Source organism: Eurypyga helias, unplaced genomic scaffold (genome assembly GCF_000690775.1).
Source record: "Eurypyga helias isolate BGI_N326 unplaced genomic scaffold, ASM69077v1 scaffold11805, whole genome shotgun sequence".
Lineage (NCBI taxonomy): Eukaryota > Metazoa > Chordata > Aves > Eurypygiformes > Eurypygidae > Eurypyga > Eurypyga helias.
The window spans coordinates 17672-33431 of NW_010250821.1; the positions used below are offsets into that span (position 1 = coordinate 17672).

The following is a 15760-nucleotide window of genomic DNA, read 5'->3' on the forward strand; positions in this document are numbered from 1 at the left end:
ATGCCCAAGAATTATCTAGGCAACATCGTTAACTGTCATCCTGACTGTTAGTCAAAAGGGATGACTGAAGCTTTATAGGAAGTGAATGTTCTAATTACTACAGCCTGGATTGTCTTTCTTCCCTGGCATCCCTGAGGGCACATCTCCAATTCCCTTTGGGCACAAGCCCGTTGCTCACCCTCTTCCCAAAGCAGCACACCCCACGCGACCGCGGTATCACCCTCGGCGATCACAACGCAGGGATCACAGCACGTTAAGCACCGTGGCTTCGAGAGTGCCTACCTTAATCATGCATACTCCTGGCCTAATCTACACCTTCATCAAAGGATTAGGCTCTTAGGCTGAGCTAAAATGCATTATTAGCAAGAGGACTGATGATTTTCAAGTCCCTAGGCACTTCTCACAGTTGTGCCCAGTAACTGTAGCAGCACCTATCCATGCAAGAGCGATGCCGATGTGCCCGAGTCAGGCGTCCAGAGGTAACTGAGGTGCCCTCTGCAAGCTCTCTTTCTCTCTAATCCTACAAAAGTTACACAAAAAACTGCAAAGCTGTTCTGCAAAAGGTAACGCGTGGCAGGTTTTCCAGAAATACATGAGAACAGGCATGCTGATTGCTGGCTACTTGACACAAAAACCCCTGTTTTAAATAAACCTTGCCAAACCACGAGGTTACCATATTCAATCCCCATCTCTACCTACATTCTTTTAACCAAAAAGAAAATTAGTTTTTTTCATCTGACTCCACAAGTGAACAGATGCAATTTCTCGCTGTGTTTGAACCAGCACCGAAAGAGGAAGTCGAGCATCTCCTGTTTTTCATCCGACCCAGTTCTGAACAGAGGAGACGTGGCACATTGCTAAGCTCTATTCCAGTGGGTGCCCATGTCATCAATTCACGGCATGTGCCCCCATCCCTCCCCAGCCTGAATTCAGCAGAGGAAGCCTGTCACATGTGCCAGCGTGGTACAAACCAGCAGTTTTGCATTAACATCATTTTTTCTATAAACCGTGGTAAGGAATCTTGATTCGGTTAGAACAATTCACCCGAAACCGTCTCACAAATGCAACTACGTTCCTAATTTCCCGGAAAAATAAAAGAGCAAACAACTTACTTCTACATCCAACTCCAGGATGTCAGCCGTTCTGTTCAGTAGGGAGCCAATGTTGGGCTTTGTTCTTCCAAAGTCTCCATGCACAAATTCTTTAATGTAGCTAGAAATGCTGGCTAAGGAAATGTGTATTTTACCACAAAGAAATCAAAAGGGGGGGAAAAAAAACCCCAAAAAGAGTATGGTGAAAAACACTCAAAGCAAAGAAGTGTCCCTCTCTACTCCTAAGCCAACTTGCAGGGAAGGTCCTGTTAAGCCCATACCCATCTTTAAAAGGCTTCCCAATTGCTGGCCCCTGACTCCGATGCCAAAACCCGCACTATTGACCTGTATTTTCTGTTTTATTCCAAAGTGAGTGGTGACTTCACGATAAGACTGTCAACCCCTAAGCAGCAGCAATCTACAGTGTGCTTTGCAACGCATTAAACAGTGCGGAAAAGCTTATTTTCTAAGGGAAAAAGTTTTTAGTTAAATTAAAAAAAAGCTTAAGTGTATCTTTAACCAGGACATTTTTAAAGCTATCACACACTTTGACACTGTGACAGTGGTCATCACAAAAATACACACACATAGGCAGCATTTTTGCATGAAAGCCTGAATGTGAAATTCTGACACGAAAGCAAACATGAGGCAGCAGCATAGGACCGCAGAAGAGCAGGGATTTAGAAACACCGGCAGTGATAAAGGCAGGAAACTTCCCATTACCCGAATCACGCTCATCAGCAAGCTGCTTTGTAAATGCGTTGCGTAACAGCACCGAAGGATACGTTCCCGCTTGAGTCTTCAGATGCAGGCGAAAATGATGCTCGTCTATGTACTCAGATTTCATGGTGTGAATGATCCGACACCTCACAGCTAGAGGCCTCCTGTGAAGAACCCGGAGAGGTGTCTTCTGGTCAAGTTTTAATTCCTGTCCCAACAGGTAACAAAATAAACGAGGAAGGAAATGTGCAACATACAGCACAGATTGTAAGTGTCATATGCGGTTTTAACCAATCACATCTTTTTTATACTGTATTATGGCAGTTGAGTAATCGTCTTGAAGAGAGACTAATTTTTTCCATGTTTATCAAAGGAAGAAAGGACAGCCATCTCAAAGGCTGAATGAGGAGGCGTCATAGGAACACAAACTGATGGAACCACAAATTCAGAGGAATAACCTTGAAATCTCCATAGCCCTTTGCTGGAATGACTCCAGGATTTAGAAGCAAACTGAGAGCCTCAGGGCAATCAAAAAAAGCAAAGAATCCCACCCACAAAATGCTTTGTCTAAACTACCGCCAACCCCCTAGAAATAAAAGTGAGGAAAAAAAACCCCAAAGAGAGATTAGATCTCGTAACAGTCTTAAAAAGTTCATTCCCCACCCCCTTTCCCAAATGAGATGCAACAGGTTAAAAGGCAACTTTTCAGGAAGTGAGTGGGCATGCTAAAAAAAAAAAAAAAGGCCTCGCAAGAGTCATCTCCCTGCACGACAATGGCTCAAGCCCTCGCTTCGAGAATGAGTTCATGGCCAAGGCCCACAGGAAACAGTGCAACACAGCAAAAACCGAACACCCTGCTCCATCAGCACTATCTCCCTGCCCAACGCCTGGAGAAAGTTCTCGTGAACACAGCGTGCTTGTTACATCGAGCATTCCGTAAGGCCCGTTGGCGTTGCGCTCCGCAGACCTTTCAAACCCCTAATTGCTGCAGCTCTGGAAAACATAGAATCACAGACTGGTTAGGGTTGGAAGGAACCTTAAAGCCCATCCAGTTCCAACCCCCCTGCCGTGGGCAGGGACACCTTCCACTAGACCAGGTTGCTCCAAGCCTCATCCAGCCTGGCCTTGGACACTTCCAGGGATGGGGCATCCACAGCTTCTCTGGGCAACCTGTCCCAGTGCCTCACCACCCTCTCTGGGAAGAATTTCTTCCTGATATCAGGAAGAAACAGCTTCAGAGCTTGCAGAATGAAGACCTTCTCCGCTCCTTCCACTATGCAAAACACTACCTAAGGTAAAGAAAGGGGTGCGGGTGCCGGATTTCCTCCTCTCCCATTCACTAGTTTGTATTATTTGGTCTCCTGGAAGGCTGACGTTACACAGAAATCCGTGGTATTGGCTAACAGCCAGTTATGTTACTAGCATGACAATGGTGGAGTAAGGAAGGGGGACAAGGGGGAAGAGAGGTACGGAAGCCCATGTAGCAAGGGGAACCCTGATCAAAAAAACCCCACCCCACAGAGAAAGAGGCTGCATGTATATAAACTCTCCCTTAGGCAGCAGGACAGGTACGATATCACTTAGCAAAACGAGCTACAGATACCTTGATATCATCTAGAAATGCAATATCTTCTTTCTGTATTGCTTCCTCTGTCCATATTACGGCACTATAGGTCTTTGTCTTTTCCTCTTCACCCTCCTTCATACGACCAATTGCCTCTCTACACAAAAGAAATTAATTACTCCCACAACATAAGCGTAATCATACAACGCTGTGAGGAAGAATGCTCGCAAACCTCCCAAAGCATCGCTCTGAAATCCCTCGCCAGCCATGATAAATACTGACCTGGTGACAAGCTGTAAATCTCGAACCCGTATTTTGTTTGAAGAGTTATTAATTGTCTGCAATATTTAAAAAAGATTCAGTTAGCAAAACTGCTCAGTTAGAGAAGAAATACATGCTTTATGAGTTCCATGAGGTGCAAATGATTTACCTGCTGAAGCCCCTTCATTTCCTCAGCGGTAAAACGTATTCTACGCGGGTTCACGAGCTCAATTGCAAAGGGCCTTCCTGGCGACATGCAGAGTCATAAAACATAAAAACACGTTGTTCTAAATGAACGTTTGAATTTACGCAGTAAGTGGGAAGGTGTGAAGATCGTCTGCTGTTATGCAAACAGGGACAGGACTCGCGGGTTTAGGGATGTAGCATCAGATGGAAGGAAGGAAACGAGGGACTTTTTTTGGCTACTAAACCCCAGTATCAGCAATAAGTGCAAATTACGACTTCCCAGTAGACATCTTGTACAAGTCTGTGCTAATTAAAAAATAAAATAAGGAAAAAAGTTAATTAGCTTATTTTCTGTCACCTACAGCAATGCCCAGGTGCAAGATGATGTTAAATCCCGCTCCCTCAGCTAAACATCTGTTGCAATAGCTGCACTTCTTGTGCTCAGGGCCAGGGATGATCCCCAGTACAAGCAATGCCAAGAACTACACTACAAATCAGACAGCAACTGGAATACATCATTGTGCATTCTTACTTTTTCCTTCCCCTCCTCCTTCGGCTATAGTAGCTTCAGCATATTGGAAAGCAACTGACCTTCCTAAAGGACCCGAGTTCAGAAAGAAAATAAGGCTTCCCCTCTCCCCAGTGACAGTGAGGCAAAGTAGAAGGACCCACCAGAAAAGGAGACAGGAATCAGTCCGACATAAATGGCTTAAAAATAGGAAGTGGATAAAATAAAATAAAATACTCCTAACAAGCTATGCAGTTCCACGCATCTGGGCAGCCAAGGGCACTCAAAAAGGGCTCCTCTTTCAGCTGCTTTTATGGAACTGTTCGGTCTTTGGGAATAAATACATAAATATCACTGCAATATTTCCGAGGCAAAGTTTCAAAGCGTGCCTGGTCGCACACCTGTGCACTATGCATGCAGCAAGATCTATCAGGGCAGCTTCAGCTAACCGTTCCGTTTGTTTTCATGTTTCACAAGGGATCTGCCAAGCCTTACCATTGCCTAGTGTTCTTACATCCACGTCTTCTCTTCCAGAGGAAGAAAAATTAAAGCCTGTAACAGGGAGGTGAGATTTTATTTTACATTCTTAATACACTCCACAGATTTTAAAAGGTGAAATCTTTTCTTTCTAAACTTGTTTGCAAATAAACTTCGAAGAGCCAGCTTTATAACATGAAGCCTGCACTGTATTTAAACAAATCTGGGTGAGTTACTGTTTATTGCATGAGGTTCACAAGTTCCTCGAAGAGCACTCCTACTTCCTTGGCCTGAACGAGACCGCTATAACCCTAAAAATGCCCGAAAAGAAGCAGTACGATCCTAAAGGGTTTCCACTTACTAACTGTTTTTGTTCATTTCTTACCCACCTAATTCAAGTCTGTCAGTAAAACAAAACGGAGCTGTCCTGCTCCAAAACACAACTGAAATACACCCCGCGGTTTACAAACATTTCAGAGAAATTTCTGCTAGTCACACGCACACCTGGGCAAGAGGGAGAAAGTTCAAGTCCAAACCGAAAAGTAACCTATGTGTATTTGGGGTTTTTTCATCTTTCAAGCTACAAAAATGAACTGTTGGTTATTTAGTTTCCTCCATCACACCCCTTCAATCTTTAAGGTTTGCCTGAAGGAGGAATGGGGGACCAAACCCTGCACTAGAGGGAACTGTGCAGCTCTATTCCAAAGGGTCTCTGAAAAACTGATGGTTTCGCACATTTTCCTCCACGGGGAACATACAGGTTTCCTCGGTTTTTATTCTCTCTCATTTCTCTGGTCATGTTACGGCAACTACAGAACCATCTTCCATGGTCACAAAGGCTAATTTTGGTCACATTATCAGAATTTTCTCAGTGGGGAATAACCCTTAATCACATTCACAGCCCCTTTCTGGAATCGTTCTGGTACGTCCACGTCTTCCTTGTGCTGGGGAGCCCAGAACTGGACCCAGGACTACAGATGTGCCTCCCCAGTGCTGAGAAAAGGAGAAGGATCACTTCCCTTCACCTACTGGCAATGGTCTTTCTGTTTGTTTAATACCTCCTCTCAACATTACTGCACATGCACCTCTGACATCCAGCTGTGGAATTCTGCAACCTGAAACCAGGTGTCATATAGTACCTGGCCTACAGACCTGGTTTGAGGATCTTCCTAGTGTTCAGACTAACATATCCATGGGGAGGAGGGAAAAGTAGCTGTTTTTTCCAAACTAATATGTAATGTGATTTTTCTTCCTTGGGCCTTTTGTGTCTCTAATTCCATGTCCGGTAGATGACAAATGGTGGGCAGTCATTATTTCATCTGGATATCCCTGGGTAAGCATTTAGCTTGTGGAACTCTATGCACTGAAGAAAATAAACTAAATCAAAGTAAGAAACACGAGGGGGTCAAAGGCTAGGCAGATACTGCGGAACGCTGATGGCAAAAAACTTCTCGTTACAAGTCATTTTATGAATCACCAACCATTAAGTATAGCTAGGCAAAAATACTGCCACATAAAACCGTAATATTTGCATCACCAGATCAACTGAGGAGATATTTTAGAAGGATAAAAGACAGTGCATAAAATAAAGCAATCATCTAATTACTCACAGATCATGGCTAAGAAAAGTTTACAAGCTTTGACTTAAAAGGATAAGGGTGAGATAAAGAAACATAGTTTTGTCCATTACTCTCTGTCTTAAGTGAGTACCTACTAAGAAAAAACAATCTCGCAATGATGAAAACTAAATATGCTAAAAGATATTACCACTTACTATCTGCTTTGAATTCTTTCATTAGATGCTCCGAAATCAGTTCTTCCACTGAAGATTCCAGCTTCCGCTCCCCATCAATAATCCAGGGAGTCTGAGGTAAATTCCTTGAATATTTATTGTATCTTCCTGTAAAAAACAACTACGTTACCTGTAATAATTCTAAAACAATGGACAAAAGCTCCAGTATTTCACAGCACAACACATTTCACTTTCAAGGGAGGCTTGTGAAAATAAATTTACAGGCTTAAACTTGTTTTATGGCAAGAGCGTTGGGGCAACAGGACGAAACGCGTGCTGCTGCACCTACGAGGGTTCCAGTATCCGAGACGGCCGTCTGAAAGGCAAACGTGGTGCGCCTGTTGCTACAGCCATGCCTCCGGGTGTAGCCACAGGAACAAATCTGTATGTAGCCTGACACGACTGGGAATGAAGCCCCAGAGGTTCAATTGCCTAGGCTGAGTCAATTCCAAATGGAAAAATGATTTTTTTGAATGAGACCATGGTCTTTAACCAGCATTCCATTTACCAAACTAGTGCTACACATAGGCTTGTCCACCAATGTATGTCCCAAGAAGTTCCCACACCCCCTAGTATCAAGTAGTGCAGGCGTCAACCCAAGTTCTGCTGTAGTCCAAACGTTTAACATAAGAAACCCAAACTAAAATTACAAGGAAAACCATGGGAGAAGAATGTCTGAAGAATAAACCAGTACAAAATTGAAGAACCTTGACGAGTTGCCATGTAAAGAGATGGCCATCCTCCGACCGAGTCCAGTCACGGTCTCGTGTTATGTCACACTGGCATGCCCTCTCCCGTGACACGACTGCTGTCACCGCAGGCCAGGTCTAACGCGGGTGACCGAGAGGAGCTTTCTTATGGATGGGTTTTATAAGAAGTGAAAATATGCACCACACAAGGAACGCGTTCATCAGGAACAATGAGTAACCCCCCTGCGCAAACGGGTTTCAGTCTGAACCCTGCCTATAGAAAATAAAAAAGGAGTTGAAAGTAGCTATGCATATTACACTGTGCCTCTCTCACCTCAATTTCTTTGGTTTTCAGTATCATATTTTCCTATTTCTAACAATGTTTCCTTCTTGCATTTTGATCTGCAGAAAACCCCACACAAACAAATGGGTGAACTGACTAATACTGTTTCACTGGGGCAAATAATGAAAGTACTATGACTAATCATTCAGAACTCCGCTTCACACTGCTGAATTCTCTTGCCATAAAATGGAAAAAGGAAAATGATACTTTTGTTCTTCCTCTCAACTCCCCATGCTAATACTTTTAGCTTTTGATCTGAACAACAGTGGGTTAAAAAAAAAAAAGATTATGTTTCTCAGTTTGAGAGCTTCTCCTGAACCTTTAAAAATTGGGGGGGCGTTGAGGGTGAGGAGGGAGCATTCAGTGAACACCAAAGATAAGATCAAGAGGGCAATACTGACTCCGAAACTGCTTAGAAATTAGGATCCCATCTCATTTAAACTGCTGTAATAACAAAATAACCATGCTGTACTCAATAAATTACTCTGTTCTGGATTTAATTATTCAAAAATTAAAGACAACATCCTGCATGTGTGGCAGGAGGTGGGGTTTTCCTTCGGGGAAGTGGGGGAGATATGTTTGGGACAAACAATAAACTATAAATAGCAAAACCAGTATTAAATCACATGCAGAAAGCTAACCCTCTGTCTCTCTCTCTATCCAAATGAGTTCTGATAAAGCCATCCAACAAAGCAACCCAAAATAAAACTGTGTTTGGAAAAGGCTAAAAGACACTGGACATCTTGGATTCATGAAAAGGTACATCTAACTGTCTAATCAGTAATTAAAAATAAGGAACAGGTATGTACAGAACACCAGTCAGCCTGCCATGAGAACATTAATTTTTGCATTTTTTCATTTTATGTTTGCACCATCCTTTTAAACATACCACGCTGGATTAAAATTGTAGGATTTTATAAAATAATGTGTCTGCATGTATTTAAGTAAGTGGTTGTTTATACACAGGGATGGATCCTCTTGCAGGTAGGTGACAGAAAGTTGAATCATCACAACTCAGGAACACCAAGTGTTGTTGCATTACCTGCCTCACCCAGTTCTTTCAGATGCTATCTTGGTTAGGAGGGGAGCACTAGAAAGAGGTAAGCTTTCTAAAATTAGCCTTTATTAATCCCTTTAAGATTAGCAGTTTTGGAATAATATGTAGATAAATCCTGATGGTGGAAACCTCTGAATCCAAATCAAAATCCATCAAGTGAACAGCTCTGCTGGGATCTTATTTAGTGTGGAATTGCCTTTCCCAAACCCTGTGCTTATTATTAGGGGAAGTATTACAATTGCAGGATTTGCAGGGATAAATCATAGAATCATAGAATGGTTTGGGTTGGAAGGGACCTTAAAGATCATCCAGTTCCAACCCCCCTGCCATGGGCAGGGACACCTTGCACTAGACCAGGTTGCTCCAAGACTCATCCAGCCTGGCCTTGGACACTTCCAGGGATGGGGCATCCACAGCTTCTCTGGGCAACCTGTTCCAGTGCCTCCCCACCCTCTCCATGAAGAATTTCTTCCTGATATCTAATCTAAACCTCCCTGATTTCAATTTGTACCCATTACCCCTTGTCCTGTCACTACAGGCTCTTGTAAAAAGTCCTCTCCCAGCACCCTTGTAGACCCCCTAAATGTTCTCCGAAGGAGAGAGTAAGCTTTGCCAACAGGGCAAAATTCTTTGTTTCATGAAAGTGCTTCTGGATAAGCTCCCTTAATGAGCAGGGGCAAAAAGAAAGTTCTTGAAATATTTCACATCACCCTGTGCTCTCTCTGGAAGAGAGAACTCTTCCATCCCTCAAAGTAAAAGAAAAGCAATGGCAAGGAAAAGCAGGATATTCCCAAATATCCCAAACAGAGGTGTGTGTATCCCACTCCAACCATATTCCACCACACAGTCTCCAAGTTGAAATTCACAATCTAAGAGCAGCTTTGATTTTAGCATGTTGATCTATAATTTCTAATTTCTGACAAAATCATGTCTTCAGCAAAAGCATGTGTAATTTTTTCTCCTTCCAAACAAAGTCCACTCTTAGAGCTAGATTTGTTTCATTGTTCCTTATACTTAATTACAGGAATCGACAAATGGCAAGAATCTTCTGGGTCTCGTGGCAGTGTTATACAGTCACGTTTAAGACCACAAAGAAGCAAATAAATGGATCACTTTACCAGCCACAAAAACTGCACCATTATTGCACTGAACTTCCAGAGCAACGCAGAGGTTCTTTGGTGAACTTGGAGGACACGGAAAATGCCTGTATTAAAAAAAAAAGATTTACAAAACGGATCAAGGTTAAGCAAATCAAGGCCAGCGTACTGCAAATGCTTTTGCCAACATGTCATCGAACATTATCAAAGTATAATACGCCAAAAGGTGCTCATAAGATGCACCATTCTACAGCTATAGCAATGATGAAACTAAACACTGCATGAAAACGATGCTCAGGATCTATTCCTAAATCTTTGCTGGGAATCAAAGCAAAGAGCTGTGAAGACTTTGTGCAATTAAGCACAGTGACCTACAGAGAAAGTGCCTACTGACGTCTTCCCACTGCTTGTGATTTTTACCATATTACAGCACCTGGTCTTTTCTTAACACTCAGCTCCTAATGTTTTGGAAATATGGGAAAAAGTCTTACTACCAAAGAGAAGCTTGCCTTATAAACTTTAAGGTTCAAAATGCAGAAGGAAGTTCCATGATTTCTAAATCTCTTCTGTGGTTCTGGGGACGTCCATGAAGATTTTTGAACCTAAATGATTAGCAGTACTACAGCAAACTGGTTTCACATCTAACTGTTCTAAATTCCATGCCAGCCCAGCGATCTGCAGTGATGTACTGCTGAAAGCACAGAGCAGAATGCAGCTCTTGGACCCACGGTTTCTCCTCTGTGGTGCTCCTGAGATAATCAACCAGTGAAGAAGTTTTACAAATAGGAAAACACATCCTTTGTATCGTGTCCAGTTTTCCATCCTCTGTGGCTTAAACTCAAGCATTCTAAGATTATTCCTTAATTAAAAGATCTGGAATGACATTTTATTACCAGAAGAATAGAACACCCAACACATTTTAACCAGTAAACTAGCAGAATTTAAACAGTTAAAAGTTCTTTTATAGACATCTTACCACTACTTACCCACCTAGTGTTTTCCTCCCCATCCTAATTCTATACAAAAGCAGAATATTAAGAACTAATCTCAGTATATACTTACTTGAGAAAATCCTCTTCTTTTATCTTCTCTAGGGCTTTTATAACTGCCATTCGAGTGAAAACAGACTGCAGAGTGAAATAAAAAAAATGAGTCAAGATCTAACAGGAGCTAAGAAAGGATATGCCTAAGGAAGGAAAAAAAACCCCTAAAACATACACACCACATGCTTCTCACAATATATTTTTTTTTCACTTGTCTTTTGTGTTTTCTTATACCTAAAAGCAACTCCTTATCAGCAAGAACTCACTGTGATCCCAACTTTATTAGGGCAACAAAGAGCAACAGGTAATTTTGCTGAAATCTGTTCAGGTAACTTCACTCACAACACGAAAGCAATACAACTAATACAGCCGACAGAGTGGAACGTTTAACAGTTATTTAGTCGTAGAACTTAGATTTGCCCCTTTGTTTCTAGAAGACACATATAAACAGTAGTATATATTTCCTCACTCTGTTTTTACATAGGAAACAAGTTCCACTGACTTTCAGCAGGTCTAAAGTTACTGTCACATTTCCAAATGAACCTACTCCAACTCCTTATTCAATTGCTAAGCCTGCCCTTTGGTTAACTGAAAAAAATGCTAAGCATATTGCTGGATATTATCTTATTTTGGGTGATATGCAAAAGCGTGCAAAAGCAAGAATCAAAACAAGTAGTGCTTGAGCTCAGGTCCAAATTTGCAAAATAATTAAAGTCAGAATCCTAAATCCACAAACAGAAACCTACACCAGCTTCCCCATTTTCAAGAGTTAAGTATACCTAAGCCCCAGCTGTTATCTCGGTGACGGGAAGCAGCTAGTTCTACTGAAAATAAGACTGTTGAGTATGTATGTGTGTATGAAGTTCAAAATTTCATTCATGCTCAGAAGCAAGGGCTCTGAATGGGAGGCCTTGGCAGTTCCTGAACTGTGGAAGGCAAGCAAATTCAGACTCCCACGCTGCCTCAATTCACAAGGGAGAACTGTGATGAGCAGCCGGCTCCCTGTTCTCAATAATCTCTCTGTTGGTACTAGGGGGACATTCCACTGGATCCTCCCAAAAGCCTTCTCTCCCAAGCTCAAGAAGTGCAGGTTCCTCAGCTTTTCCTCCTAGGGCATGCACTCGAGACCCCTGACTGTCTTGATAGCCATTTGCTGAATTTCCAATTTAATGATGTCTTTTTTTTGCAAACTGGATTGGGGATTTGGAAAAGAAAAAAGAAAAATAAAAATACTGGGTCACTATTTGGGACAATTCAAGTCTGTGCTCTTACACAGAGTTCCTGGATGCCATCAGGAAAGCTGCTCTTTCTCCTTCTAAGCATAAATTAGAGATAATAGCACTTCCCCTCCTCAGAGAACAGATGAACTGCAAACCCCTTAAACTAGCAGTAGGTTTAAATAACTATCTACAGCAGATGACACAGAAATTTTCACTCAGAACCCAGTTTTTATACTACTTCTCTGATTAACACAGCCCTTGAAGCTAGCTTCAAGCACAGCTTCTTTGTAAGGATGAACCTCTGACGGCTCTTCAGAGTCGATATTTTTTCCTTTAGATTCCCCTACACCTTGTTGCCTGTGTGGCTTTAACAGCCAGGCCCTGCTGGTTTAGCTCCTTATGTGGGATTTCCCCTCTTTTAAAGGAAAGCAATGCAGCAAGCGGTGAGTTATAACAATACAAGCCTTCTAAAAAAAGACTTGCATTTATTGGTCAGGTGGAGTAGAGTAGACAGCATTCCTGGGTCAGACTGCCTCTGCCAAATGTCGGTAGACTCTTCACCAGAAAGAATAAAAGGCCTTGCATAGGCTTCTGATAGAAGTTACTTGTTCTCCCTCTGATCACACCAACTGCCCTACTTATATCAGTTTCTCTCCAACTGTTTTTTTATTCTTACGTGTCCTCTTTTCTGTCAATGATGGTGTGTGTGCTCGGGGCCTGCAACAAGTGGCAAGGTCCCTTTTCTTTCCTTCCCCCTACCCTCAGAGGTAGACAGGATAAAACCATCCTGCACGTATTGTGTCTTTTATTCAGATCAGAGGACGTGAAAACTGCGGTGTGATCATTTCTCTTTTGGCTGAGGAGTCTCATCTTCCCCATGTGACTTAGCTGAACTGTTTCACCCACAGAGAGCTTGAGGATCATCTTTTATGCTACTTTTAATGCCTGACAATCAAATTCCTAGATCTTAAGGGAGGTATTTACAGAGAACATTCCAAAAATTATGGCCTTTAGACAGTCTGGAAAATGAACAACCTAAAGAAAAGCAGCAAGTCCTTAGTTTTCCTAAGTCGAGAAATGTTCAGTGAATAAAGGAGACGACTTTATTTTCAGACAACTGAAAATGAGAGAGATTTTTGATGAAGGAAAACCAGACATTAAACACTGACTGAATACCCAGTCGTAAGTTCTTCGTTGTAGCTACCGCTGTGAAATTCTGAATGTCAGAAATACAACAATGATGAGATCCTACCTGTTTGTTCTTTGCGGGTTTGAAACAGTCGGGACAGGCTGCGGCTCTAAAGTGAGAAATGAAAATTAGCTGCTACTCTTACAGAAAAAAACAGACAGACAGACTTACAGCACAGCGGGCACATGGTCTTTGTACCCATATGTCCAGTACCTCACTTGCACAGCTTAGCACAGAGCAGATTTTAAAATTAACTTTATCCTAAACCTCAAATGCCGGAAGGTGTGCGTTGCTTGATCCAGAGAAATCAGGGACCAAGCTGTGTAAGCTTCTTTTGCTCTGACCAACACAAATGCCTCTCAGCTTTGAGACGGGATGGAAAAGCACACAAGCAGTTTAGTTTTCAGTCCCTTCCAGTCCTTCTCAATTAAAGGTTACAATTAATGTTTAAGTTCTGTGCAAGATTTGCTGACATCCCGAAATCCGTACTTGCTGTGCTTAGACAATGCACGCTACAAACTAGAGATTCAAATTGCTACTCCTGGACAGGAAAATTCAATTTGCTACAGAAAAAGTAACCCCAGGTGGTCGATACCATTTGTGCTTTGCTTCTTCAAAAGGAAACTATTGGTTGTTTCACGAAAGTGAAAGGCAAGTGAGTGAACACTATTTCTGAGTACTCTAGAGGAAGTTGCTGTTCCTATTAATGGATTTCTATGTATGTAGTCAGAGATGATTTCTAGCCTACAACACAACTTATCATTTCTTGCTGGTGCTTTTCAACGCCTCCGTAACTACTTTAGACTATAAGAAAGCAGGTCTAACATCTTGCTGTTTCTGTACAAGCAACCTGTCTGGCCAGCGTGTGACACAAAGCATCATGAATTCCCTCTTCCAGAATTTAAATATCACCTTACCTTTAAACATAAACTATCTCCAAATATAAACTAACAAGAGCAAATTCAATCTTCTGTGACAAAGCAAGGGTCGTTTTAGCATGCCTACCTAAACAACAAGAACAGCTTGAGAGAGGAGAAACTGCAGGCACCATACTTGGAATTCCCACTCAAAAGCACACCTGGAGGACTTCCCCAGGCTGAGACAAGGTCCTACTTTGCTTCCACAAAAACCCAGGACCTTCATTACTAAAGCTCTGGCAATTGCCTAATTTACCATATTTACATCAAAACCAAACCGTTGCCTCAGAATATGCCCAGAGCCAGCCATTCACATATACAGAATGCCTTCATGCCTGAGAAATTACTATGTAATTAAATCAGGTACTATGCCGTTACTCCAGAAAAATGTCTGAAACCTTAATTACTATTTAAGTATGCTACAAAGAGAAGGCAAATAAAGGGATACTGTCAGGTGACATGGAATAAACCTGAGTGGTTGGAACATGGAATGGAACTTCTGTACAGCTTTCACCTCTACAACTATTCTGCTTGGAGCGCTAACACTGGCACCGTAACTTGCTCAACATCAGTATTTTTGAAATGCCATAAATAGGATGGAAGGATGAGCTGAAAATAAGAGCTGAGAGGTTTCAGTGGAAGGAAGAGCACTACAGAAAACACGAACCAACCAAGTAAAATTAAATAAATAAGAACAAAAGGGTGCAGGATCCAGAAACTTGGATTTTTACAGGATTGCAGGTAACATTATTTAGAATTTCTCCCCCTTTCTCTCTCCCCCTTTTTGCCCAGTCTTGAAAAAGTTGGAAAGATGATCAGCAAATACTGGGAATCAATTCTTCCTAATACCTGGTCTGTCACCAGGCATGCATTCCCTTGCCTCCCACCCCAAGACAAACAAAGGATGCAGTTGTTGAAACCAAGAAAGTGGCAGGTTGGGCATTCAAACGAAGAACACAAATCGCCAGAAGGGGCAAAATCGGGAAATTGTATATAAAGGCCGCAAAGGAAATCTCTAGTCTCAAGAGATGAAGTCACTGTGCAACAGGGAAGTCAGAAATTCCATGCCGAGACTCTTTCTATGGTTCAGATTTAACTTGCAGGAGGAGCGCAAGTGATGCAACTGAGTGAAACTTAAGTTTTCCAGGAAGCGTCAGCAAACAGGAAGAATGAACCTAATTATCCAGAATATACTACTGCTAGATTTTGAGAAATCAGATTAAATGGTAGCTAAATTCACAGAAATATTTTGCTTCTTGGTGTATAGCAGATGCTCTACTAGGCCAGGCCAGTTTCCAGTTCAGTCAGAATTCTGGATGATTTTGTTTATTGGCTTTAAAGCACAGAATTAACCAGTCAGAGATGGTGTAACTTTAAGCTCTGCAACTCTGTCGGAATATGAGGAAGTTTAGATGCAGGCCCCATTTTAGTTTATAAACACTGCATATTCTCATCTGTAGCAAATCCAAACCAACAATGTTGCACAATATTTAGATAGAGATCTTTTGTTACTTATATAAAAACTTACAGGAAATGGCACTCCTCATCTGTTTCTGGGTGAGCAAAGACCACGCTAACTTCAAACAAACTCTGTTTAAAAAAAAAA

The 15760-nt window shown here is 42.0% G+C and overlaps 1 protein-coding gene across 1 annotated transcript in view; it reads right to left on the reverse strand.

Annotated features, from left to right (window-relative positions):
* Positions 1-15760, reverse strand: part of PUS10 (pseudouridylate synthase 10) — a 30730-nt gene that overhangs the window by 579 nt on the left and 14391 nt on the right. The window contains 11 exon segments of the mRNA XM_010151800.1: positions 1113-1212; positions 1877-2019; positions 3415-3532; positions 3658-3713; positions 3806-3882; positions 4826-4882; positions 6582-6707; positions 9807-9892; positions 10848-10912; positions 13301-13346; positions 15683-15744. Of these exon segments, the coding sequence (XP_010150102.1) occupies positions 1113-1212; positions 1877-2019; positions 3415-3532; positions 3658-3713; positions 3806-3882; positions 4826-4882; positions 6582-6707; positions 9807-9892; positions 10848-10912; positions 13301-13346; positions 15683-15744 (936 nt within the window).